This window comes from Mytilus trossulus, chromosome 14 (assembly GCF_036588685.1).
Source record: "Mytilus trossulus isolate FHL-02 chromosome 14, PNRI_Mtr1.1.1.hap1, whole genome shotgun sequence".
Lineage (NCBI taxonomy): Eukaryota > Metazoa > Mollusca > Bivalvia > Mytilida > Mytilidae > Mytilus > Mytilus trossulus.
Window position 1 is genome coordinate 26,116,152 of NC_086386.1, and position 27,840 is coordinate 26,143,991.

General features: G+C 32.0%; 1 protein-coding gene across 3 annotated transcripts; it reads right to left on the bottom strand.

Moving 5' to 3' along the window:
• Nucleotides 1–646: 646 nt before the first annotated feature.
• Nucleotides 647–27,796, bottom strand: LOC134697177 (uncharacterized). 3 transcript variants are annotated; one of them, XM_063559260.1, is made up of 13 exons: nucleotides 27,726–27,796; nucleotides 22,675–22,815; nucleotides 21,638–21,719; nucleotides 20,263–20,317; nucleotides 19,181–19,318; nucleotides 18,798–18,882; nucleotides 17,782–17,892; nucleotides 16,811–16,913; nucleotides 16,268–16,384; nucleotides 14,959–15,028; nucleotides 10,755–11,023; nucleotides 9,239–9,381; nucleotides 647–2,077 (listed from the first exon to the last, which is right to left on the bottom strand). In XM_063559260.1, exons 2-12 carry the CDS (start codon nucleotides 22,782–22,784, stop codon nucleotides 9,247–9,249), a joined length of 1,275 nt encoding a protein of 424 aa, XP_063415330.1. In that variant the 5' UTR covers nucleotides 22,785–22,815; nucleotides 27,726–27,796; the 3' UTR covers nucleotides 647–2,077; nucleotides 9,239–9,246. The 3 variants fall into 3 exon arrangements, with proteins under 3 accessions (XP_063415330.1, XP_063415331.1, XP_063415332.1); XM_063559261.1 differs by having other exon boundaries at nucleotides 27,721–27,780; XM_063559262.1 differs by having other exon boundaries at nucleotides 27,668–27,761.
• Between the last annotated feature and the right edge of the window lie 44 nt (nucleotides 27,797–27,840).

The following is a 27,840-nucleotide window of genomic DNA, read 5'->3' on the forward strand; positions in this document are numbered from 1 at the left end:
GTTCGGAAAGGGATAAATTTCCATAGAGTTAGAGAAATAAAGTTCTACAGACTTGCAAGGTCTGACAGGAGTCCGGGGTTCATTATTTCATTGTTTAATTATAATGTTATAATCAATAAACCATCAATCAAGATAAAAATGATGGACATGTTCCCAGAACAAAAAATAATTATAATATTTGTATTTTTTAAAGTTTTAACAGAACTTTTTTTTTTTTTTTTTTTATTAAAGTCTAATATAAGGAAATACACAAGCTATTAGCCAACTCAAGGATACTAATCATTTTCTACATAAGAAAATGCCGGTACCAAGACATGAATATGACAGTTGTTATCCATTCGTTTGATGTGTTTGAGCTTTTGATTTTGCTATTTAATTATGAACTTTCCTTTTTTAATTTTCCTTGGAGTTAATTATTTTTGTGAATTTACCATTTGATTCTAGAGAAGGCGACATATTATCTCCATGTCTTACACAAATGGCTATAAATGTCAGTTAGTATGACATGACTGTTTTATGTATTGAGTTCAGATTTTACTTTATACATTGAACATGTTATGAAAACTACTGGAATGTTAACGACAGGTCCATATCATTATATCATTACAATGTTTTGTTACTGTTGGTGTAAAGAAGAGATTTGTAATATATATATCAGTTGTTTATTTAAAAAATCAATATTTGATATTTTATTAAGAATACCAAAACCTTACATGTGTGCATGCAATAAATTGTTCTACATAAATATACAAAATGCGCAATTTATCATTTCACGATTGAAGTTATATTAGGACAACAAATGTAAAGCCCTAAATAAGACTTGTCTGACAAATCTTATCATGAGTTAAATCTATTCAAAGAAAAATGTGTTTGGTACAAAACAAAATGAATGATACACAAAAGAAAAAGATGCATTTCAGTTTTCACAACACACATGTCTGGAATAATCTTTAGTAGATTTGTGGTAGAACTTAAATTTAGAAATAAAAATAAATAAATATAATAAAATTTCTATGCATCAAAACCAAAAGGGTTATAGTTAAAACAAGTCTGAAGAACCAAAACAAGCCATCTTTTTCAGATGAGCTGCATCCGTAGTTTTAAGAACATACTTAAATTTACAAGTAAAATTTGATCATTTTAATTATTAAAGTTCTATAGCTCTAGCTTCTTTTATATAGGATAACTTTATAGTGGACACCAAATTCTGATGTACCCTTTCATGTGTTAAACAGATGTCATATGGTATCTATGATGAGATTATTTGCACAGTAAAATGCTTTTCTTAAAATAATTTTAAATGCTTTTACACTCATTTTCTGATTTTAAAAAATACAACCAATAAACATAATATAATAGAGGAATATGCAGCAACATAAATGGCATTTTGAGTAATCTTATCAATAGCTGTTCATTATGAAAAACACATGGTTATATTTTTCAGTTTTAACACTTTATGAAAACATGATTTCATGTCAGACATGTCTGAAGAATATTGAAAGAACTTTGAATTGGTATCTGTATAGATTGAAAGCTGTTACCGCAATTAGTACTGCTTATTTCCAACATTCAGTTGAGCATAAACTGATAAAATGTTGTATACTTTTATGACAAGTTTTAACTTTTATGGCACAAATTATGAATACTGATTAGGTTTTTTTCTCTCAGTTTTTGGGCTAAATATGGTACAGATAAAAATTTTTATTTTTGAATTTAATAATTTTCCACTACATTTCAACATTTTTAAAACCAGATAATTTGAACTAAGATAAAGGTATATTCACAGCCTGATGCAAGAAAAGAAACATTTTGGTCTAACATAAAGGTTGATAATCTTCTCAGTTCCATTATAAATTTGCCATTTCCTTGGCTATTTCTGAACCTTCATTACAAATAAATACTTGTGAATTAGAAAATCAATTTTGATGCATTTTCTATGAAAAACTAACATAAACATTAACAAAACAGTAAAACAAAAATCATACACAAATCTGTACTTAGCATAACTATATAAATGTCAATTTGTAGTTCTAAACTCTTTCATTCAGAAGATGATGTGATAGTAGTGTCGTTTTACCTGAAACAGAAACATGTAAAATATAAATTGAAAGGTATACAAATAAATGTGGAATACAGTTGTAAGAAAAAGACAAGATACAAGCTTGATTCTAATGGAGACATTGCAGTGGCAGATCCATAACTTTTCCTAAGGGGGGCCCACTGACTGACCTAAAGGGGGGGGGGGGGGGGCCTACAGTCATGCTTCAATGATTCCCTATATAATCAACCAAATTTTTCTCACGAAAGGGGGGACCCAGGGCATTGTTGTTTTAAACTTCATAAGTCCAATTTACAGAAATGAGTAAATGTGGATTTACAACTATTTATTCATAGATGCCAACCATTACGATTTTTGCGTAGTTTTTCCGATTTTGCTTTAAAAACTACGCTATTACGGTCAAAGTTGAATAGTTATGGATTACCAATCATCGCCATTCAATTTTGTAAAACACGGATTTTTATCATTATTTTTCCGTCCTGGTCCGGTATTTAGAAACGCCAATGTAATGCTTCCGGTTTCTCTGGAGTTATCAACTATTGTTGAGAAACTAACTGACTGCCAAAGAGGCAAACGTGCATTTATGAAGTAGCTTTCCCCTTTCTCTACTTCTCCTTGACAAAACCAAAATGTATGAGTCGAGAACATCTGAACCATTAATTAATGGAATACATACTACAGACAACATGTTAAACAACAAATTTTAGTGCACATCACCAGAGACATATAATATGTCTCTGACATCACCTTGCAACCACTCGTCAGTAGTTTTTTTGTTTTTGTTATATTTTATGTTATATAGTTTTTGTTATATTTACAAGAAATCTACCCGAAAATATGTGTTTAATTATAGCCAATTGTGTAAAGATGTAAATATCACTGAAAATACACCTATGTCGTGTAATTGCAGTAATTCAGAATACACCTATGGCCCAATTTCCCATGTTATAACAGGAGACCTTAACATCGTTCGCGACCGAGAGTTAAAATCATTCCTCAGAAAAGGACCTAAATATCGTCCCCCATCAACTATTAACTGGAATGAGTGTCGTAATATCATCAACGACTCACTCCGTGCCTACTGTTTGAAATGGGTAAAACAGGAAAAAGCTGACAAAAAATCTTTGGACTCTTTTTTTAATTCAGTAATGAAGATAGTTGATATTCGAATACAACATTTTAAAGAACATTTTACTCTTAACAAAAACTATAAAAACCCTATTTCGCGTATCAAAAATAAACTAACAGAACTAGCCAAGGAATTTGTGTTTGTCCCGGCTGATAAAGCTGCTAATAATATCATTATTGTTTGACGTAAATTTTATATAGAGGTTCTGCAAAAGGAAATCACGAATTCATCAACATTCCAACTGACTTCATTTTCAGAAAACGACATCTGTAACAAACATAAACTTTTAGTTACTTCTTTACAAGCAGAACCAAACACAATGAAAGTCCCAACTATGTACTGGCTTCCGAAGCTGCACAAAAAACCTTACAAATATAGATTTATTTCATCTTCTAGCCATTGTTCAACTACTAAATTGTCTGTTTTACTTACTAGTACACTTGGTACAATAAAAACCCTGATAATAAATTGTTCAAATAAGGCCTTTGAAAATAGTGGAATTAATTACTTTTGGAGTGTCAAAAACTCGTTGGAAGTACTTGATAAATGGCATGCATATATTGGTGATTTTGAATCTGTTCAAAGTTTTGATTTTTCTACCCTATATACCACTTTGCCTCATATTCTTATTAAGAAAAAATTCACATCCCTAATTAACTGGGCATTTAAAAAGTCCGAATGCGAGTACATATGTTCAAACTCTTTTAGATCATTTTTTAGTAGCTATAAACAAAAGAACTATGTCCATTGGACATGCTTTGATACTATTTATGCGCTTGAATTTTTACTTGATAACATTTTTGTTTGCTTTGGAGATTCCGTATATCGTCAAGTTATTGGAATTCCAATGGGGACTAACTGTGCACCACTTATTGCGGACCTGTTTTTGAATTGTTATGAGTTGCAATTTATGACTAAAATTTTATATAGAGGTTCTGCAAAAGGAAATCACGAATTCATCAACATTCCAACTGACTTCATTTTCAGAAAACGACATCTGTAACAAACATAAACTTTTAGTTACTTCTTTACAAGCAGAACCAAACACAATGAAAGTCCCAACTATGTACTGGCTTCCGAAGCTGCACAAAAAACCTTACAAATATAGATTTATTTCATCTTCTAGCCATTGTTCAACTACTAAATTGTCTGTTTTACTTACTAGTACACTTGGTACAATAAAAACCCTGATAATAAATTGTTCAAATAAGGCCTTTGAAAATAGTGGAATTAATTACTTTTGGAGTGTCAAAAACTCGTTGGAAGTACTTGATAAATGGCATGCATATATTGGTGATTTTGAATCTGTTCAAAGTTTTGATTTTTCTACCCTATATACCACTTTGCCTCATATTCTTATTAAGAAAAAATTCACATCCCTAATTAACTGGGCATTTAAAAAGTCCGAATGCGAGTACATATGTTCAAACTCTTTTAGATCATTTTTTAGTAGCTATAAACAAAAGAACTATGTCCATTGGACATGCTTTGATACTATTTATGCGCTTGAATTTTTACTTGATAACATTTTTGTTTGCTTTGGAGATTCCGTATATCGTCAAGTTATTGGAATTCCAATGGGGACTAACTGTGCACCACTTATTGCGGACCTGTTTTTGAATTGTTATGAGTTGCAATTTATGACTAAAATTTTATATAGAGGTTCTGCAAAAGGAAATCACGAATTCATCAACATTCCAACTGACTTCATTTTCAGAAAACGACATCTGTAACAAACATAAACTTTTAGTTACTTCTTTACAAGCAGAACCAAACACAATGAAAGTCCCAACTATGTACTGGCTTCCGAAGCTGCACAAAAAACCTTACAAATATAGATTTATTTCATCTTCTAGCCATTGTTCAACTACTAAATTGTCTGTTTTACTTACTAGTACACTTGGTACAATAAAAACCCTGATAATAAATTGTTCAAATAAGGCCTTTGAAAATAGTGGAATTAATTACTTTTGGAGTGTCAAAAACTCGTTGGAAGTACTTGATAAATGGCATGCATATATTGGTGATTTTGAATCTGTTCAAAGTTTTGATTTTTCTACCCTATATACCACTTTGCCTCATATTCTTATTAAGAAAAAATTCACATCCCTAATTAACTGGGCATTTAAAAAGTCCGAATGCGAGTACATATGTTCAAACTCTTTTAGATCATTTTTTAGTAGCTATAAACAAAAGAACTATGTCCATTGGACATGCTTTGATACTATTTATGCGCTTGAATTTTTACTTGATAACATTTTTGTTTGCTTTGGAGATTCCGTATATCGTCAAGTTATTGGAATTCCAATGGGGACTAACTGTGCACCACTTATTGCGGACCTGTTTTTGAATTGTTATGAGTTGCAATTTATGACTAAAATTTTATATAGAGGTTCTGCAAAAGGAAATCACGAATTCATCAACATTCCAACTGACTTCATTTTCAGAAAACGACATCTGTAACAAACATAAACTTTTAGTTACTTCTTTACAAGCAGAACCAAACACAATGAAAGTCCCAACTATGTACTGGCTTCCGAAGCTGCACAAAAAACCTTACAAATATAGATTTATTTCATCTTCTAGCCATTGTTCAACTACTAAATTGTCTGTTTTACTTACTAGTACACTTGGTACAATAAAAACCCTGATAATAAATTGTTCAAATAAGGCCTTTGAAAATAGTGGAATTAATTACTTTTGGAGTGTCAAAAACTCGTTGGAAGTACTTGATAAATGGCATGCATATATTGGTGATTTTGAATCTGTTCAAAGTTTTGATTTTTCTACCCTATATACCACTTTGCCTCATATTCTTATTAAGAAAAAATTCACATCCCTAATTAACTGGGCATTTAAAAAGTCCGAATGCGAGTACATATGTTCAAACTCTTTTAGATCATTTTTTAGTAGCTATAAACAAAAGAACTATGTCCATTGGACATGCTTTGATACTATTTATGCGCTTGAATTTTTACTTGATAACATTTTTGTTTGCTTTGGAGATTCCGTATATCGTCAAGTTATTGGAATTCCAATGGGGACTAACTGTGCACCACTTATTGCGGACCTGTTTTTGAATTGTTATGAGTTGCAATTTATGACTAAAATTAGCAAAGACCCATCAAAACAACATTTGATACAAAAATTTAACAATACTTTTAGATATTTGGATGATATATTGGCTCTCAATAATGACGACTTCAGTATGTATACTAAAGAAATTTATCCTTTAGAACTTACTTTAAATAAAGCTAATGATAACAATGACCACTGCCCTTTCCTCGATCTTGATATCTATATCATAAACGGGAAGCGTAATACAAAAATTTATGATAAAAGAGATGATTTTTCATTTCCTATTGTTAATTATCCATTTTTAGATGGTGACGTTCCCTTGTCACCATCTTATGGTGTTTATATATCTCAACTTGTACGATTCGCTCGTGTATGTAACAACGTATTAGATTTTAGCGAGAGAAATTTATGTATTACTGAAAAATTATTACACCAGGGTTTTCGATATCACAAACTGGTCAAAACATTTACTAAATTTTATCACAGGTATAAGGAAATAATTCGTAAATATAACTCAACATGCAGACATCTTATACGTTCAGGTATTTCACATCCAAAATTTTATGGAAATCTTCTTTATAAAACACAAAAATGTCAGTATTCTCCTCAGAAACTAACAAAACCTTTAAATAGACTCATTAAAAGGGGATATAGTTACGATACTGTTGTCAGGTCATTAAAGATTGCATATTTTGGCTTTAACATTGATTCACTGATAGGGTCTTTGCATCGGAACCAAACACATTTATTTCTAAAAAAACAGTTGTTGGCATGACACGGGTTATGTTCTTCTCATATATTTTATGATAGTATGATACTAAACCCCTAACGGGAGGGATTGTACCTGATATTCATATGATGAAGACATAATCTTTCAATCAGTTTAATTGAGGTCTGGAGCTGGCATGTCAGTTAACTGCTAGTAGTCTGTTGTTATTTATGTATTATTGTCATTTTATTTATTTTCTTTTGTTACATCTTTTGACATCGGACTCGGACCTCTCTTGAACTGAATTTTAATGTGCGTATTGTTATTCTTTTACTTTTCTACATTGGCTAGAGGTATAGGGGGAGGGTTGAGATCTCATAAACATGTTTAACCCCGCCGCAATTTTGCGCCTGTCCCAAGTCAGGAGCCTCTGGCCTTTGTAAGTCTTGTATGATTTTAAATTTTAGTTTCTTGTGTATAATTCGGAGTTTAGTATGACGTCCATTATCACTGTACTATTATGCATATTTTAGGGGCCAGCTGAAGGACACCTACGGGTGCGGGAATTCTCGCTACATTGAAGACCCATTGGTTGCCTTCGGCTGTTGTTTGCTCTATGGTCGGGTGGTTGTCGCTTTGACATATATTCACCATTTCCTTTCTCAATTTTATTTATTGGTAAATGCACGTTTATGAATGATTACTGAAAACTTTTCAAAAATACGGAAAATTTGATAGTTTGTTACTGATTGTGTCAAAAGGGGGTTGGCATCTATGTTTATTGGACACCTCTTGTGTGGAATTTGTGTGTACAGTATATGTTAACCCAGAATTTATATAAATAACAAAGTATGAATTTTCCATAGGTTTGTAGACAGGATTTTGCAAAACCATAAGACAATTTTTCCTCAATCCAGGTATCCATGAAAATAAATGAATCCACAGTATGGTTTGTTTTGAATGAAATGTTTTGAACCAGACATAAAGCAACCATTTGTCAATTAAACTATCCTATAGTGTGGTCCAAATTTAATCATTTAATGAGTATTTCAGAAATTAGTAATGTCTAATGATGAAAATATCACCAGGTCATATCTGTGAATATTAAAACAAGGTGCTCCTCAGGGCGCAGATTTATATGACCCCAGTGGTCGAACCCTGAATAGTTGGGGCAAATTTGGTCACAATATTCAAGCTTGATTCTGTCTGAATTTGGATTGTGATCAAATTTTTAACATAATATAAGTTTTTGTCACAAAAATTAATATGGTCAAAGATCTAACAAATATATTGCACAATACTTTGCAATTGAAGATTTCTTCTTGAAACTTTTCAAATTTGAAAATTTGAAAAATATTGAAAAAAAAAAGGAAACCCTTTAACAAATGGTAAACAAAAAATCCCCCCCCCCCAATTTTTTTAAACCACCTTGGAGCAATAACGTTTACCCTTAAACTCAATTACGTGCTTTCCTTTGTAGTATTGAATCTTGTAGTACAATTTCAGAGAGATCCATACACTTAACACAAGTTATTGTCATGGTTGTTTGGAAACTCGATACATGCTTCTTTTTGTCCCATAGTTCTTACATATTTTGGGCAATTAACCCAAAACTTAATCCCAGCCTCCCCTTTGTTATATGGTACATTGTGGTACAATTTCAGAGAGATCCATACAATTACACACAAGTTGGGGTCGTATAAAAACCTGTATCTGACTGCTCATCAAGTTAGATAATTAACCTAAAACAAGTTGTGTATCAAATAGTAGATCTTAGCTAAATCTCTTTGTAAGGGGGAACACCCTTCATTTTTTGTAAAATATCACATATTCATATACTTCTCAAACATTTTACTTCTCAACTGCATGTAGAATTAAAAAAATCTGTTTAAAGAATTATTTGAAACAAATCCTCCCTTTCTAGCTGTTTTAAAAGCCTTGTACAAATAAATTTATATTTCAATACAATGTATGATTATTCTATATATACTACTGAACATCAAGCATATCTTCTTTTGGTCTTTGATAAGCGGTTTTCTTCTTGGGGAAAAACAACATATTATCTTAATGTTTCTGTCATCAATGGTAGAATTTAATATGTGTGAAGTCAATAAAATTGAGAATAGAAATGGGGAATGGGTCAAAGAGACAACAACCCAACTGAAAAGCAGAAAACTTTTAAGATATTTGGATAGTTTTCACAATTATAGATAACTTTTATCATAAATCAATAAAATGTGTCAATGGTTTATATTGAACTTACAGTGTAAATTACTCTGGTGGTGGTTGACCAAACTTTCCAGCCATTTTGTTGATAAGTGTCTGAACCTTAGGATTATTTTGATATTTAGAAATGTTAGCTGGATTTGTACTGATGTCTTGAAATGCTGCAGACACTTCAGGATCCTGAAATAGAAAACAATATCTTTTGCATGACATATATTGTAAGTGTAACATGTCCTTGTTTACAAAGTAGATGTATTTTTTTACATTGTCATTTCGGGACCTTTTGTAGCCGATTATGCAATATGAACTTTGCTCATCTTTGAAGGCTGTACAGTGACCTATTGTTGTTAATTTCTGTGTCATTTTGGTCTCTTGTGGAGAGTTGTCTCATTGGCAATCATAACTCATCTTCTTTTTTATACTAAATCTTCCAATAAAATACAATAATGAACAATAGCTCTTGAAAAATAGGAAGGCAATGTGCAAGTACCTAATGGAAGGAAGAGGACATCCTACCTGTGCTTTTGTTGACTTACAAAGGATAACCTGTTAATGTAATTCAATAAAACCTTTTGTGGTAGATACTATAAATACAAAAGACCAGTCAATAGGAAAGGCTTGTCTAAACTAAAAATAGTTTTACCACATGCTATTATCAAAATCAACTGTCACACTAAAATTAAAAATTAAAGAATAGTAACAATATACATTTTCGAAACATGATACCCGAAGGCTTAGTGTGGTCAAATTTGGTTCTTATTTGCCCAATAGTTTCAAAGGAGAGGAATTTTGTAAAATTTATTTAACAACTAACAACTTACACCAAGTGATGAGAAAGGCTCACTTTTGTCGAAAATAAACAAATGACAACAAAAAAGTGAGATTTAAAGGTAAAAGATGGTAAGGTAGATAGCCATGGCCATAAATAGATCTAAGCCAGACTATGGAAAATATGTGTCAGACACCAAATTATGTGTTCCTGGAGGATTTACTAAGGAAAATGATTAATTTTGATTTAATTATCTTATGAAAAAACTTTGGTAAATGTTTGCATCAGATAAGCAGCAACAGCAAGATTTTTCGCTAGACAAGAGAAAATCTTGTGAACTTAATATTTGTGATAAACAGTGAAATCCCTTATAACTTTTTGTATCTTCTTTTGCCAACCTACATTAAATTTTACACCACTGTCCCAGGTTAGGGAAGGGTTGGGATCCCCCTAACATGTTTAACCCAGCCACATTCTCAATGTTTGTGACTGTCCTAAGTCAGGAGCCTAAAATTCAGTGGTTGTTTTTATATTTATATTACGTAATTGTTTTTTGTTCATTTTTTGAACATAAATTAGGCAGTTAGTTTTCTAGTTTAAATTTTTTTAAATTGTCATTTCATGGCCTTTTATAGTTGACTACGCAGTATGGGCTTTGCTCATTGTTGAAGGCAGTACAGTGACCTATAGTTGTTAATTTTTGTATCATTTTGGTCACTTGTGGAGAGTTTTCTCATTGACAATCATACCACATCTTCTTTCTTATAATTATAAAATTTTCAACCTGGAATGCAGAAAGAATTTCTGGATCACTGAGTAGCTTGGATAAATCTGGCATTCCACCTCCACCTCCGGCCCCAGCTCCTGCTCCAGGCATTCCTCCTCCTCCCATACCACCAGGCATGCCTCCCATGCCACCTGGCATGCCTCCCATACCACCTGGCATACCTCCCATGCCACCGGGCATACCTCCCATTCCTCCTGGCATACCTCCCATGCCACCAGGCATGCCTCCCATACCACCTGGCATGCCTCCCATACCACCCATACCTCCTGAAAAGACAATAATGTTAAGTTAAGGCAATAGTCATTAGTAACAAAATACTAACAAAATATAGTGTGTTTTAAGGGCATGCGATACAGTTTCAATCCCATAATGCTTTACGAAAATTTGCATACAACCTAATTTTTTCCTAAGCAATGCAAATATGTAATAAAAAATATACCTTCATAAGCTAATTTTTCAACATTTCAGTTCTATGGACATTTCTGTCCTTTGGATAGACACCTATTTTTTTTTATTTCAACAGATAAACAACTGAAGCGGATATTAGTAGAAACATTATGTAATCCTCTTCTCATGAATAAAAATCTTAATATGTACAACAGTTCTTTGAAAGTTATTTATTTTTAACAAAGTTTCAAGATTTTAGGAAATAAATGCATTTTTTGGGGTATATTTATGAATAATTTTTTTTCAATAATGACTTTTTCGTTATAATTGGTACAAATAATCTTCATACATAATCAAACCTAATGCCATTTAAACTAGAGGCTCTAAAGAGCCTGTGTCGCTCACCTTGGTCTATGTGCATATTAAACAAAGGACACAAATGGATTCATGACAAAATTGAATTTTGGTGATGGTGATGTGTTTGAAGTTGTTACTTTACTGAACGATTTTGCTTCTTACAATTATATCTATCATGAACTTTGCCCATTAGTAACAGAGAACTATATTTGGTAAAAATTTACATAAATTTACCAAATTAATGAAAATTGTTAAAAATTTACTATAAAGGGCAATAACTCCTTAAGGGGTCAATTGACCATTTAGGTCATGTTGACTTATTTGTAGATCTTACTTTGCTGAACATTATTGCTGTTTACAGTTTATCGCTATCTATAATAGTATTCAAGATAACCAAAAACGGCAAAATTTCTTTAAAAATTACCAATTGGAGGGCAGCAACCCAACAACCAGTTGTCCAATTCATCTGAAAAATTCAGGGCAGATAGATATTGACTTGATTAACAATTTAACTTCTTGTCAGATTTGCTCTAAATGCTTTGGTTTTTGAGTTATAAGCCAAAAACTGCATTTTACCCCTATGTTCTATTTTTAGCCGTGGCGGCCATCTTGGTTGAATGGCCAGGTCATCGGACACATTTTTCAAACTAGATACCCCAAAGATGATTGTGGCCTAGTAGTTTCAGTGGGGATTTTGTAAAAGATAACTTAGATTTATGAAAAATGGTTAAAGATTGACTATAAAGGGCAATAACTCCTAAAGGGGTCAACTGACCATTTTGGTCATGTTGACTTATTTGTAGATCTTACTTTGCTGAACATTATTGCTGTTTACAATTTATCTCTATCTATAATAATATTCAAGATAATAACCAAAAACAGCAAAATTTCCTCAAAATTACCAATTCAGGGGCAGCAACCCAACAACCGATTGACCGATTCATCTGAAAATTTCAGGGCAGATAGTTCTTGACCTGATAAACATTTTTATCCCATGTCAGATTTCCTCAAAATGCTTTGGTTTTTGAGTTATAAGCCAAAAACTGCATTTTACCCCTATGTTCTTTTTTTAGCGGTGGCGGCCAACCAGGTCACGCCACATATTTTTTAAACTAGATACCCCAAAGATGATTGTGGCCAAGTTTGGATTAATTTGGCCAAGTAGTTTCAGAGAAGATTTTTGTAAAAGATTACTTTAATTTACGAAAAATGGTTAAAAATTGACTATAAAGGGCAATAACTCCTAAACGGGTCAACTGACCATTTTGGTCATGTTGACTTATTTGTAGATCTTACTTTGCTGAACATTATTGCTGTTTACAGTTTATCTCTATCTATAATAATATTCAAGATAATAACCAAAAACAGCAAATTTTCCTCAAAATTACCAATTCAGGGGCAGCAACCCAACAACCGATTGACCGATTCATCTGAAAATTTTAGAGCAGATAGATCTTGACCTGATAAACATTTTTATCCCATGTCAGATTTCCTCAAAATGCTTTGGTTTTTGAGTTATAAGCCAAAAACTGCATTTTACCCCTTTGTTCTATTTTTAGCCGTGGCGGCCATCTTGGTTGGTTGACCAGGTCACGCCACACATTTTTTAAACTAGATACCCCAAAGATGATTGTGGCCAAGTTTGGATTAATTTGGCCAAGTAGTTTCAGAGGAGAAGATTTTTGTAAAAGATTACTTTAATTAACGAAAAATGGTTAAAAATTGACTATAAAGGGCAATAACTCCTAAACGGGTCAACTGACCATTTTGGTCATGTTGACTTATTTGTAGATCTTACTTTGCTGAACATTATTGCTGTTTACATTTTATCTCTAACTATAATAATATTCAAGATAAAAACCAAAAACAGCAAAATTTCTTCAAAATTACCAATTCAGGGGCAGCAACCCAACAACCGATTGACCGATTCATCTGAAAATTTCAGGGCAGATAGATCTTGACCTGATAAACATTTTTACCCACTGTCAGATTTGCTCTAAATGCTTTGGTTTTTGAGTTATAAGCCAAAAACTGCATTTTACCCCTATGTTCTATTTTTAGCCGTGGTGGCCATCTTGGTTGGTTGACCGGGTCACGCCACACATTTTTTAAACTAGATACCCCAATGATGATTGTGGCCAAGTTTGGTTTGATTTGGCCCAGTAGTTTCAGAGGAGAAGATTTTTGTAAAAGTTAACGACGACGGACGACGACGACGACGGACGCCGACGGACGACGACGGACGACGACGGACGCCGGACGCCAAGTGATGAGAAAAGCTCACTTGGCCCTTCGGGCCAGGTGAGCTAAAAATAAAGGGTCCATGCACTCGTTTTCATTTGAAATTAGTTTGAATTATACTAAAATGCCTTGCTGAGCACAGCCTGATATGACCCCAGTGGTGGAACCCTGAACAGTTGGGGCAAATTTGGACAGAATATTCAAGCTTGATTCTGTCTGAATTTGAATTGTGATCTAATTTTTGATATAATATAGGTTTCTGACACAAAACAAATGTGGTCAAGGATCTTACAAATCTATTGTGCAGTACTATGCTTTCAAACTTTTTTGAATTCCTCTTTGGAGACATTACCCCCCAACTCAATCCCAGCCTTTACTTTGAAGTATTGAACCTTGTAGTACAATTTCAGAGAGATCTATTCACTTATTCACAATTTATTGTCTTGAAACAAGAAAAATGTCTGTATTTGACCCTTTTATGGTTCCTTATTTCTGCATGTTTGGAGCAATTACCCCAAATCATAATCCAAGACTTCCCTTTGAGATATGAAACCTTGTTGTACAATGTCACAGAGATCCAGACACTCGCACACAAGTTATTGTCTAAAAAATACAAAATTGCCAATTGTTGGCGCCTTTATTGTCCTTAATTTCTAAACTGTTGGCACCTTTTGTGGCCCTTAATTTCTAAACTGTAACCATAACCTCCAAAATAAATCACAACCTTCTACTTTACTTGTGGTATTAAACATTGTGGTACAATTTCAAAGCAATCTAAATACTTGTACACAAGTATGCTTGCTTTAGTCTCCACATTCCTAAACGGTTTGGACCATCATTTTTTTTGGGGTGGGGGGGGGGGGGGGGGGGGGGTTATGAAATTCAGTTTAAAAATGTTTCTTTTCCTCGATACTTCAGTTTGATGTCATGAAAATAACATTTTACATAAGCAACATTATTAGATCCCCTACAACTGTATCGTATTCCCTTAAAGAATATTTTGTGAAATTCTGCATTAAATTTGTAAATGATTTTTTATTCTCAGAATATTTTTTTGTCTTGATTTATTGTGTAATGAGAAAACATGGCTGCTAAAATACATGTTTTCATAAACCTTCTTTAAAAAGAAAAACTAAGAGCAACCCCTGCTATTCCACACCAAAACTACTCTAATTTTTTTAAAGAATTTTTCATGTTCAATGCTTTCTATACTTACCAGGAAATCCTCCTGGGAAACCACCTGGGAATCCCCCTGGAAATCCTCCAGATGAACTAGTGCTGCTTTCCTGAAACAAAGATTGAATATTAAATGAAAAATAAAAATAATAACGAAAAATCAACTCTTGATATATATTAAATACAGATAAATGTCTTTCCTGAAAATAAGTTTAATAGTTCATCATATAAAAACATCAGTTTTAAAAGATTTAAAACTTCTTTTTCAAAAACTATTACACCTTATATACTTATACATTTTCTAAACTTCAATCTGAAAAAGAGGCCTGAAATTAACATGCACTAAAAAAGGGATAAACAATTTAAATGTAGATTCTCGTTCCATAACAATTCAGTTGCCATATTTCTCCATTTATTATTTTTTTCTCTCACAGAAGTGTAGATATAAATTCAATTCATAAGCAAGCAGAGAGGCGGGACTTCCATCATTGAAAACTAAAAACAAAAGAGACAAACTGACCCATAACATCATACATTTAATATTGTTAAACCTGTCCACCCTTTTTTTATTGGTCTTATCAAACTGATGACCATGGAAACCTTGTCAAACCTTTTCAACTTGTTGACTGTGTCAACCCTGTAATATTATTGTCATGTATCCTAAATATTGCATACTAGCAAAACAAAATTGCAACTGTTTAACCCTATATACTATATGATCTGACATGTTGCCCAAACTGGACACATATTTCTGACCCAAACCTACCATTATTTGCACAAAATATCATTTTTTTAAGTCTTTGGAATCTCATAATAGGAAAACAAAAAGTTGTACATGTTTTCATGCTCAGCATATTCCTAATCATGATTCAAAGTATTTGAAAACAGAAGATTGTGTCTGAAAGATCTGACAAAAATGTTTGATAATCATACACAAGAATGAATAGACAAAAAGTGTGATTGCAATATAGCCATATATACAAAGATGAGGATAGAAAGTCCCAATTGAACAGCAAACCCAAATCAAAAACTGACAAAGGTGGCAATGATGATGTTTAATCATATTAGCAAAGATCCTTGTTTGCCTATTCTCAAGATATTTTAATGACTTCCTTGTTATCAATACAGCAAAATTTTGTATAAAAATTATTTAGTTTCTTTTTCAAAATTCTCCATTGATAACTTACATGTAAAAAAATTAAGAAAAACGAGGTATGATTGCCAATGAGATAACTCCTTATGAGATCAAATGAATAGAAATTAATTACTACAGATCACTGTATGGACTCCATGAATGAACAAAACTTACACTACATAGAAAGCTATAAAAGGCCTAAAAATATATATACCTGTCTTTGTTTTTCATAATCTTCTTTTGCTTTCCTGATTCTTTCTTTTCTGGCATTCAATTCTTTTTCCTGCTTCTTTCTATCATATTTCCTTTTGTGTTCAATTATTTTCTTTGCCTGGGTTATAAAGTTGAATTATACATAGATGTTAATGAATCTTGTCTCTTATAACTTTTATATGTTGACTGTAGAACTACTATATGTTTTCACATTTAAACCTGTCTTTAAATTATTAGTGAGTATAAGACAAAGATTTTGTAAATAGAGTTCTTTAAATTCATAATCTGTTTAATTCTTTCCAATCTTTCTGACTTCCTTTCGAAAGCTGTGAAATTTCTTTAAATCTGAACAAATTAAATTTACAAAACTTTGGTTAAGGTGGAGTAAATCAACTACCGGTAAAGCAACAAATCTACGATGAAATGTTTAACACCACTTTTCAATTTAATATTCAAACATATAAAAATGTAGAATCCAAAGAAGACAGTAGGTGCATTTTACCCCTTTATAAAAGGTAATCGAGAGATGTAAAATAATACTTACATTTGGTGTAACATCATGTAACAACTCATTAGCAGTGTCATCATAATCCAGTTTACAGGCCATTGTTAGATCATGGTAGGCATCCTCCCACTGTCCTAGTTTCCTAAAATATAAAAATGTAGTGATTAAGTGAAATGTTTCAGTCCTCAAAAAAGAAATCCCCTGGGAATCCTTCAAGAAAATCTGCTGGTCCTGACTATTATTTCTATTGCAAAATACCAAACTTATATTGGTCCTTTGCAAAATTTGGTGTTCAAAACCTTCAAACCACAACTTTCCAAAAACTCTGATTTTGTTTGCTATTTGTAATTCCAAAAATTATAGACTCCTACTCTGTATCAACGTTATGACAATAATATCCTTTTATTAATTTAACTGGTTTATTCATACCCTCATAAGTTTGTCATTGCCATCTTTTCCTGAGGACAAAATAAACAAGAATGTGTCCACAGTACACGGATGCCCCACTCGCACTATCATTTTCTATGTTTACTGGACCGTGAAATTGGAATAAATTCTCTAATTTGGCATTAAAATTAGAATGATCTTATCAAAGGGAACATGTATACTAAGTTTCAAGTTGATTGGACTTCAACTTCATCAAAAACTACCTTGACCAAAAACTTTAACCTGAAGTGTAACAGACGGACGGACGAACGAACAGACGGACGGACGAACGGACGCACAGACCAGAAAACATAATGCCCCTCTAATATCGTAGGTGGGGCATTAAAACTCACAAAGGACTTTCATTTCAATCTTGTATACAACCCTCATTTTCTGGGATGGCTCTTCAACAGAGTTTGCTATTTAACATTGTTGCAATTAAGGCAAACAATACCATTCTGTCTATTTTAAAAAGAAAATCTGAAGTACATAGTTTTTGCTCAATAGCTTGTCATTTGTTAACATTGGTTTTGATGGCAATGTACTGTTTAAATTCCCATTTCACTTGTCAAAGCAACACTTACTTTTTGGCCATTCCTCTCCATTTATATCCTTGAGCAGAATCTGGATTTAGTTCAATGGCTTTATCACAATCATGTATAGCTTTCTTTAATTTCTTCAATTTGATAAATGCACTGTAAAAAGAGACAAATTTCATTAAGAATAGATATTAAGTTATTCTGATAAAGCATAACACTTTGGTTACTATTAAATGTCAGGGCAGTACATTATATGACTAATTTTAATCAATACAGACAATTAGCTGTTTGGTATTTCCATAGTTAACAAGCACAATAGGATAAATATGTTATTTGATTTTATATGGTTTTGTAATTAAGTTTTTTGAAATAATTTTGCATATGAAAACAGATTGAATTCTTTAGCTTTCAAAAGGGTTAATGCAATTTCAATAAATATTTATACTAGTATTATGAAAATAATTGTAAATTTTTGGTTTTCATTTCACATTATTGTATGAATTTCATACATCACTGTTTGTTGTGGTCTGTGCTGTTGTCAATTGTATTTTTGCAATCTCCATGTTGAAATGTATTAATATATTATTTAGTTATGCGTTTCTCTGTGTTGAGATTTCCTACTCTTGTTTGTACTGTATTCCTATCATGCAGTGTTGTCATTTTTGCTATTTATTTTAACATTGCTATATACAGGGGAGGTTTGGCTAACCATAAAATCTAGTTCAACCCACCATATTTTTTCTTAAAATGTACTGTGTCAAGTCAGGAATATGTTACGATAATTGTTATCAAATAGCTTGTAAAATTATGTATGCTGGTGTTTGATTTTGTTGACCTTCAGTATTTCTGTTGTTCTGTTGTTTTCCTCTTATAATTGATGTGTTCACCTAGATTTTAGTTTGGAACCCAGATTTGTTTTCTTCAATCAAACCTCGCATGACTTTTGAACAGAGGCATACTACTGTTGCCTTTATATATTCAAAACCCTGATTCTATCAAAATCAACAAGTTATACATTTAAACATTAAATATTACAACTGTGTACTTGAAGGACAACATACCTTCCTCTCTTTGCATACAATAAAGCAGACATTGGGTTGACCTTGATGGCCTCTGTAAATATTTTCACAGCCTCTTCCAAGTTTCCTGTAATAAAGACAACAAAAAAAATAACAAGACATTATTACAAGAAATAAAGACATTGTACAAATGATGTGTTACCTTATACATTTCAAAAGTATTTTATTACACATTTGTACTTGAAATGATATTTTAATGCAGTATAAAATGAAAAATATTATCAGCAGTGAGATTATCAGTCTATTAAATCCTCTAGCTGCTTAATTTTTACAAATGACAAAACTCTTGAAAAGACACCTATCTCAACACCACTGAAGTATGGTCATACATTTTGTTGAACATATGACAATATAGTGAAACTTACCTTCAGACATGGCTGACATAGCAGCACTCCTTTTCTCATCGGCTGAATCTAACATTTCTTCTGTGACTTCCAGACTGGCATCAGCATACTCAGGTAGTTCCTCATCATCATCAGTAATCACACCTTCCTCGTCCAATTCTAAAGGAGCCAATTTTAAATAGTGTATTTTCTGATTTTTCTTTTTTAAATCACATAAAAACAGCAGCATGCTGACACCCAACATATTTTCACAGATTTAGAATATTCTAACCAACTGGTGGCAATTTAATTTCACAATTTCACATTTCCTTGATGTGTTCATATAGAGAAAGATTCAAGTTTCAAAATATTCATGTTATTCTCTTACTCATAAAAGTTGTGCAAATAAATAGATCATAAAAATAAGTTGGTTTACAGTATTCAGTTTTTTCAGCTTGACGGTGAATTATTCCTTGATGTGATTTCAATCTAAGAGAGTATTTTACAGCTGTGTGTGTACTGAATTTCTGAATAAAATTGTCAACACTGCATTTGAGGAAAGTCATTTGTTATACATATGAATAATTTGTCACTAGATGATAAACTATAACCATTCATTTCCTAAGCTTAATCTTGATTTCAAGTAATTTTCGCTACAACTTTCTCTCTGTTTAGTAAAAGGCATATATCAAATCTAGCTGTAACCTAAATGTCCTGATAATAAGATAGGTGTGTTGTGTTGTTTTTCCATGCCTGATTTTTTTTTATGTAGAATATTTAAATATTAACATGATGAAGTGATATATACTATTCTAGCTGAAAACCTTAAACATAAGAAGAGATTATATATTAGTCACAGAAACACCAAATCTTGTCTTCTACATTTTCATCTGGATAAGTAAGTGTTTAAGAAATAAGTGTTTGCTTTTGCCAAAACATGAAATTATTGCCTCAGATTTTTGTCTTGAAAAGTGTTGGGAAATTAGAAATACACTTTTTTTTTATTAACACAGAAGCACTTTAACGAAAAAATCTTCAAAATTGAGGAACACCTTACAAAAAAGTTTGAGTAACAAGATTTTTGTGAAAGAGTTACAGGTGATTGATTGTAAACTATTATCTACCTAAATCACTTTCTTCACTTTCTGGTTCAGGTTCTGGCTCTGGTACAGGTTCAGGCTGATATGAAATAGAGTTATAATAAATTCTCACTAAGGTATCAAATATACGTTTACAAGCAGGTTAGATGAACAACTATGTTATAATTTATTTGCAAATTGCCAGGTAAAATTCAATGTTTTTCTCTGAATAATAAAAGAATATGCATCAATGAGACAGCAGCCTATCTACAAAAATTAACCAAACGACATCCTGAGGGAAACATACAGTCTTCAACAATATTCACAAGACTGTTATTCATAAGGTCTAAATGCTGTAGTATGAAATATCAAACTTTTACATTTTGTTTCTGTACTCAAGCAGTATTTTATGTTGTACCAGTGAGCATGCATGGTTCTCTATGAAAACTAGTGACTAAGTTAAAAATTACTGTAAATTCAGAAATCATTGGCTTCATTTATTATTGCGATTTTCTCATTTTGGTACTTAAATGCGATTTTAATTTTTACAATTTTGAGAAAAATCCTGTTTAATTCATATAAAATATTCAAAAATGCGAGTTTAAATTATTGTGTTTACAACTCTGTAGCATTTTCGCAATATTAAAAACCTTGCATTAATTTATGAATTTACAGTATTTGGTTTTGAAAACATATTTAGAAATAGCTTTACATATAATATTATTGGTAAAGTCATATTATATGTATCCTCAGCCTCTTCTCAATTAGGACAAAATAAAAGATAAATTCTCTTCTTTACCTGTTTGTCTATCCTAAAGTTGTTATTGACATTTGTTGTGATGAATCATGATAAAATTGCAGGTATTGCCATTTGTGCCATTAAATAGTGGAAAACAATTTAGCAATATATAGATTGTTAGCAAAATAGAAAAAAAAATATTATCTGCCTATGCCAATTTTCATAAGGAGGAAACCATGAACATAAATTTTTTCTGAGGGCTATTCCAGAAAAAAATGTAAGGGGAGGCAGGGGGTTGGAAGGCACATTGTATTAATAATACATGGGTGATGGGTATCAGAGCAACTTTTCACACAATAATGCACTAAAATTCTCAATTACAATTGTCTGGGTGGCGGGTGCAGACAAAAACTGCCTTCCAACCCCACCCCCACCCCCCCCCCTACATTTTTTTCTGGAATAGCCCTGAAAACATTTTGTGTTGAGAAATTGTTACCAGAACAAACAGCAATGGCAAAATAAGAGTTTCTTATGAAATGTGTACTCCTTATTTCCTTATTAAATTCTATATGAAAATTGTGTATACTACTTTAATATATCCTCCTAATAGAGAAATTCAAGGATCATTGAAAAAATCCTCACTAGCCATCAATATATGTTTACTAAATTACATGTATATACCTCAGGTTCCTTTGTAGGTTCTGGTTTTGTCTCCCCTTTTGGGGGCTCTGGTTTACTTGGAAGAGGTAAATTTGCCCCTAAACTGAAAACAGAAAGATAATCATGTCAGCTTTATACAAGGTCCCCTAAGTAATTTATTGATTCATGAATTAAACTGTTATACAAAAAATATTGACTTATTTTTTATGATTATGATTTTACTTGAGAAATTTAATCTGCTTTATTTTTTTTATACATTTATGTATTGTTTTGTCGTTTCTTTGACAAAACAAATTATACAACACATCTTATTGTTGTTTAAACAAAACTTGGACATCAATTCACATCTTGCACTAATCTTTTTAAATAACGTACACAAGCATAAATTGATAAACAGTTTCAAAATTATAATAAACTGCTTAAACTTGAGGAACCGTATGCAAGTACATTTCTAAAATTTGCAGCTATTGAACATTCTTTTCTTAATTCAAGAGTAAATATCTTGTCAAAAGTTGGCATTTATAATAGCGTAATAATCACTCCCTTGTTCCAACACTTCAGATAGAAACAATTTCTTTCCAATACAATATAAAAACGCTCATGTTTTGCAGCATTATACTCAGTCAAGAGGAAAATCTACTTGTGTTTAAACAAGTTCAACAATTTTTTGTAGATTCAAAGCAATTTGGCATTACATCTTTCATGGTTAAGATCATGATTTGGGTGAGACAGTCTTGACAAAGTCCTGGAAACACACACACTGGCAGGTACATATATGAAGGAAAGGTCTGACAACAAAAAAAACTTTTTATTTGAAGTTATTCCCCTTTTTCTTTTTGACAGGGAGACAAATTAATATAAGGGAAACCTTGTTTCTCAATCTCTTATGTCATGTACATGATTTCTGAAATAAAATAAGTTGAAAGTAAAAGTTGGCAGTAGAAAACCAAGATAATCAAAATGGTGTAGGACTACTACAAGTCATATAACATAAGTCATTAGATAAAAATCAGAATTCTGCACAGTCTCCAGCATGGCTGGTTTAAAAATAATTTTACCTAACTAGCCATTCCTTGAAAAAGCTCAACTCTGGCAAGTGTATCGTATCTGGGTCCCTCTTTAAATTTTTAACAAATTCTTTCAAAAGTTCTAGTTGCATCTGATCCATGATACTGGATTAGTATTAAAACTCACAAAATCTGGAATAAAAGAACATAAATATAAGTATATGTATACCTAAAAAAATCATGGACCATTGGCAGACTTCGCAAAAACTTTTTTTGACCTGTCAATCATGGGACTGACAAAGCAAGATTATTTGTAAGTCCTACAAAATTTGACAATTTCGTCAATTTGTCAATTTTGTCCTGAAATAAAACTAATAACATAATTTATCGAAAAATAACTTTATCATTATAATTATGAGGGATGTAAACATGTACAGGAAATATTTGCAGTTCAACATGTTACCCATGTAAAAAAGTGATAGGCACTGCAACAGCTATTTTTACATCAGTCATGGGGACTGCCACTAGCTTTCAAAATACTGGTCTATGCCTCATTTTGACCAACAGGACTGTGGATTTTCGTGAACTCTGCATTAGTTGGGCAATATGGATAATGTTCCCTTTTAATGTTTAAATGCTTAACATATGAAAATTTTATAAAAAAACAACACAGGGCTTGCCTCTGAGGCACAAAGATTTTCTAAAGCTTGTTTAGGACTTTTGTAGACAATACATGCTTAGCCTAGAACATCATGGACAAAAAAGTAAAAATCTAAATAGATTTACAATTTTATAAAGTAAATCTCTACAACAAATTCTCCATATTTTTGTCAAAAAACTTGGCTTTATTTGCCTCTTTTAAAACATGCTAAGTCCCCATTTACTATTAATGAGATTAAATATTTAACAGCATCAATTATTCCCTGCTTACAAAATGGCACATCACTTTCATTTTGTATTTTGACTGTTTTGATATTATAGCAGTTTGAAAATTTTGTAATGAATTACTTTTCCAGGCCTACAGACATGACAGAAGGGGTCATAAACCTAAAAAAAAATATTTCGATTAGAATTTTATATTTTTTCCAGTTTCAAATTTGCATGCTTAAATTTTCTTTTTTTCATGGTTGATTTAGTCACTAAACATTGGAAAATGAATTGTAATATTATCACCACAAGTGGTGTTCTTAAACGGTAAAATAGTTGTATTTTGAGTGTGTAATTGCTGCAATACATGTAGGTTAAATAGGGTACTAGTATGAATTGATGTCTGATTAAGAGTGATATGAAACTAGCTTTACGTGTATATAAGGATAATATTTATCAGACATAAGCAACTGTCATGACTGTATTCTCAAAAACTGCTTTTATATAGCATTATACACTGTAGACTTTTTGAAATAATAGAAGGAGTTTAAACTTTGACAATTATTATATAACTAACCAGTACATTCAAATGAAAATTGGTTTAACCAAGACACTTTGATTATTGATTGTAAATACAACAATATATGATGATTGATCAAGCAAAATAGACTTTGAATAATCAAATGAACATTTCATCTATATCCAATTCAGATAGATCTATTGTCAATCAATGCAAGTTTACAGAAGTATCTCACTAAACATATGAATGTCAAGAGTATCAGATATATAGTCTTCACAAATTTGTTTGTTGAATTAGGACATTACCATGAAGTAAAAAAGTTTCCAGAAAATTTGCTCTTTGTACTTTGAATACTATTGAAGAGTAAGATGAATTCCATTATGTGATACAATGTGAAATTGAATGCTATTGAGATTAGAGGTAGAAGTTTATAAATCCTAATTCTATCATTAGGCATTCACTATCCTTCATACTTATTAATCTTCTCAGCATAGTGTCTAAGAGATATATAATTTGTGTAAATGCTTATTTGAAGCACACAATCATAGGACTGACCTGTCAGTAGACATTAATCATTGTTTAATAATTGATGTCTACATGTACATGTATTTGATTCTCCAATGTTTTAAGTCATTTTACATGTTATAAATATGTATTTTCGTTTATTCTTGACCTTGTACTGATAACAATAAAGTACTAAAAGTAAAAAAGAATAATAAATTGTATGTTCTCAGATTATTTTTTTTAAGACAATATCTAGTGTAGGTGGAATGCGTCCCTTTAATAGTCATGATAGGGTATCGGGTCTGTTCGCGGCCAATATACTTTCGCACCTCGCACGTTCGCACTCTACACGTTCACGCCCAGTTTTAATTCAAATTCCAGTTGAATAATTGGAAAATCATGATTGTTGTTTTTAATTGCTTTCGTGTAAATACTGAATGTATTTATAGCTTGGTATGAGTAAAAGATTGAAGATTTTAAAAGAAAAACACAAAAGATAATTTGTTTTTAACAGCTTGGTCCCTTTGATCTGAAACGATGAAACAATAAAATATAGTAATACACTTTTATAACCAAAACATGATTAAACACAGACCTGCCAACTATCCCGATTTTCGCGGTACCATCCCGATTTTTAGCCCTCAACCCGAATCCCGATATCGGGATTGTAAAATTAGTCAAAATCCCGATTTTCAACAAATATACCCGAAAAAAATATTGTTTACCGATTTTGAAGTTTTTCTGATCAATTTTAAAAAATCAATCATTTTACCTGGGGACATATTATGACAAGTTAATGACCCTACGCTAATCAACAGTCACAACAGGTACAACAGGTGTCATAATAAGTGGCTGTATGTAATCAGATTACCTAATGGGTCGTAACAATCCTCAAAATTAATTTGTATAAATTTGGTCAAACAGCCTTTCAATTTTATTCAATTTATCATACAAGCACAATTTGCAACATTTGCCGTAGTTCCACAGCAAAATCATAAATAATTGAAAGATGAGAACTGTAAAGAACTCTCCAGAAAACATCGTTTATCTTGAAATTTGTTTAATTTTTGAAACCAGACATCGTGTGTCTGTTGATCTAAAATCGACGCCATTTTGTATACACTTCTACTGTGTTACTGTATAAGTCTCCGCAGGTAAGAGCACCTCTGAATACAAAGAAAGATAACTCAAATTTAATCCATTTTCTCATTGATACTGATATAAAGACCATGAGTAAGACTAAATCAAAATCTGTCTTCATCCTTCTTACTTTAGGACATGTAGTTTTAGGTGTTTTGAGTCAAGGTTCATAGATAAGAAGGTCTTTGGAGGGGGGAAAGGGGGGGTCTCTACTTTGAATTCTAATTTTTAATGTCATTTTCTCTATTCCTCAGTTATTTTGTCAATTTTATTATTTAATAGTACAAGAATCATGCAAATAAAAGTAACCAAGGCCTACAAGCTCTTCATTAGTATACCAAAAGAAAAAAGAAGAGAACTTAGACTATTTTAGGAGTAAAAAACAATGCTCACAGAAAAGTCGCTAAAATTGTAACCCTTAAAAATCTTGTCGTGCGCTAAATCCCCCATGGAGATTTTCAAAAGTTGGCAGGTCTGTAAACACGATAAAATTTATTCAACACACACAAAAAAACATAGTCAGAATCTCACTCCATTTTGTAACAAGTCAATCATGTGACATGTGAAACAAAGTTATAGCAATACACTAACCAAAACATGATTCAGAGTTATTCAACACAAAATAAAACGTTGACAGAATCCCACTTTATTTAGAAAGGAATATTATTTTTTTTAACAATGCACTATCTAAAACATAAATTTTATTTATTCAACACAATAAAAAATGTTGTCCCGCTTTATTTTGAGACAACGAAAACAATTATACTTATAAGAATACTACTTGCAAAAACTTGATTACAAAGTTTTTAAACCCAAAACCAATTAAAATTGGGTGCGAACATGTAGGGTACGAACAGACCTTGGGTGCGAACATGTAGGGTGCGAAAGTGAAAGGGGGCGAACATGAGTGGGTGCGAACACGGATGGGCGCGAACGGACCCGGATTCCCGACTAGTAGATAATTGGTCAGCCATAAGCAGATGAGCTAAGGAAGTACTTCTGTATGTCATATAAAATGCTGCCTTGTGACACAGAGGTCCTAGGTTTAGTACTGTAGGAGAGGAGAAAAAGATGGTTTTGTATGTTGAAATATTCTCTTGGGTTACACTGCCATGTTAGTCCAAATAATTATGACGTCTTGAAAGGCTATTATATTTTTTTTCTTTGACGCCTTACTTCGACGTCATAATGCTGAAGCCGCCATTTTCGGTTGGACTTTGAGAGCATATTTTGCTCTCAACTTTGAGACCCAATTTAGCCATCAAATTTTCAAAGAAGGCTAAAACAAAATGCATATATAAAAATTCTTACCTTTTATGTGTTTGTTTTACGAAAATATTTCCAATTAATCCCTACAGAAATAATAATATAAGTAACAATTCCATCCGAGGCGGGAACATGTCGACTGCATTTTTTAAAACGTTTGTCGGATTTCTTTTTAGGAGATTATAAAATAATTTTTACACCAAACTCGGTAAAACCCGAATTTCCGGAACTATTGTTTTACATTATCCGGAAATTCAGGTTGGTCAAAATGAACCGAGTTTGGTTCAAAAATATATTTTATACACCTTAAATGAAGCATCTTGAGGAGAAATCAGCTAAACGTTTTTATAAAGCAGTAAATTCCCTATCAAAGTCCAATTGAATATATGAGTTTGGCGTTATGACGTTGATGTAAGGCGTCAAAGAAAAAAATTATAATAGCCTTTCAAGACGTCATAATTATTTGGACTACTGCCATGTATGCAAATTTGCCATTTAATGATTTATTGATTAATTGGTTACTATATTATACTTATTAATTTCGGTTTCCCATGATTGGGTGTGTATATTGCAAGTTATTGATCTGTTGATTATAGCACTGTCGCATACAAAAGCAAGTTTGAAAGTCGCTTGTTTCTTAACAAGTAGCTGCTGAAATGAAAGTAGATACCACATGCTGTGTTTCGACGCAAGCTTCAAAATTGATGCCATGCGTGCGGTTTTCTGTATCATAAGGATACTTATTACCACAAAGTTTTAATTAATGCAACACTGGAATTTATCTAATTAGGTTCAGTTACCCTACCACGCTGTTTAGAAATTTCTGGTCTAATGTCAACAACCTTCACCTTATTTAGCCGCTTAAATCAAAGAAAATGTATGACCGATTTTCTTTTTTTAAAACTGTATCATTCATGGAA

Bases quoted from the DNA above. Each gene is read 5' to 3' on its own strand.
- LOC134697177 (XM_063559260.1), bottom strand. From the start codon at position 22,784: ATGGATCAGATGCAACTAGAACTTTTGAAAGAATTTGTTAAAAATTTA. The intron at 18,883-19,180 runs GTAAGTTTCACT...TCTTTATTACAG, and splicing joins TATGTCAGCCATGTCTGAAG to GAAACTTGGAAGAGGCTGTG. The intron at 11,024-14,958 runs GTAAGTATAGAA...TTGTCTTTTCAG, and splicing joins TTTCCCAGGAGGATTTCCTG to GAGGTATGGGTGGTATGGGA.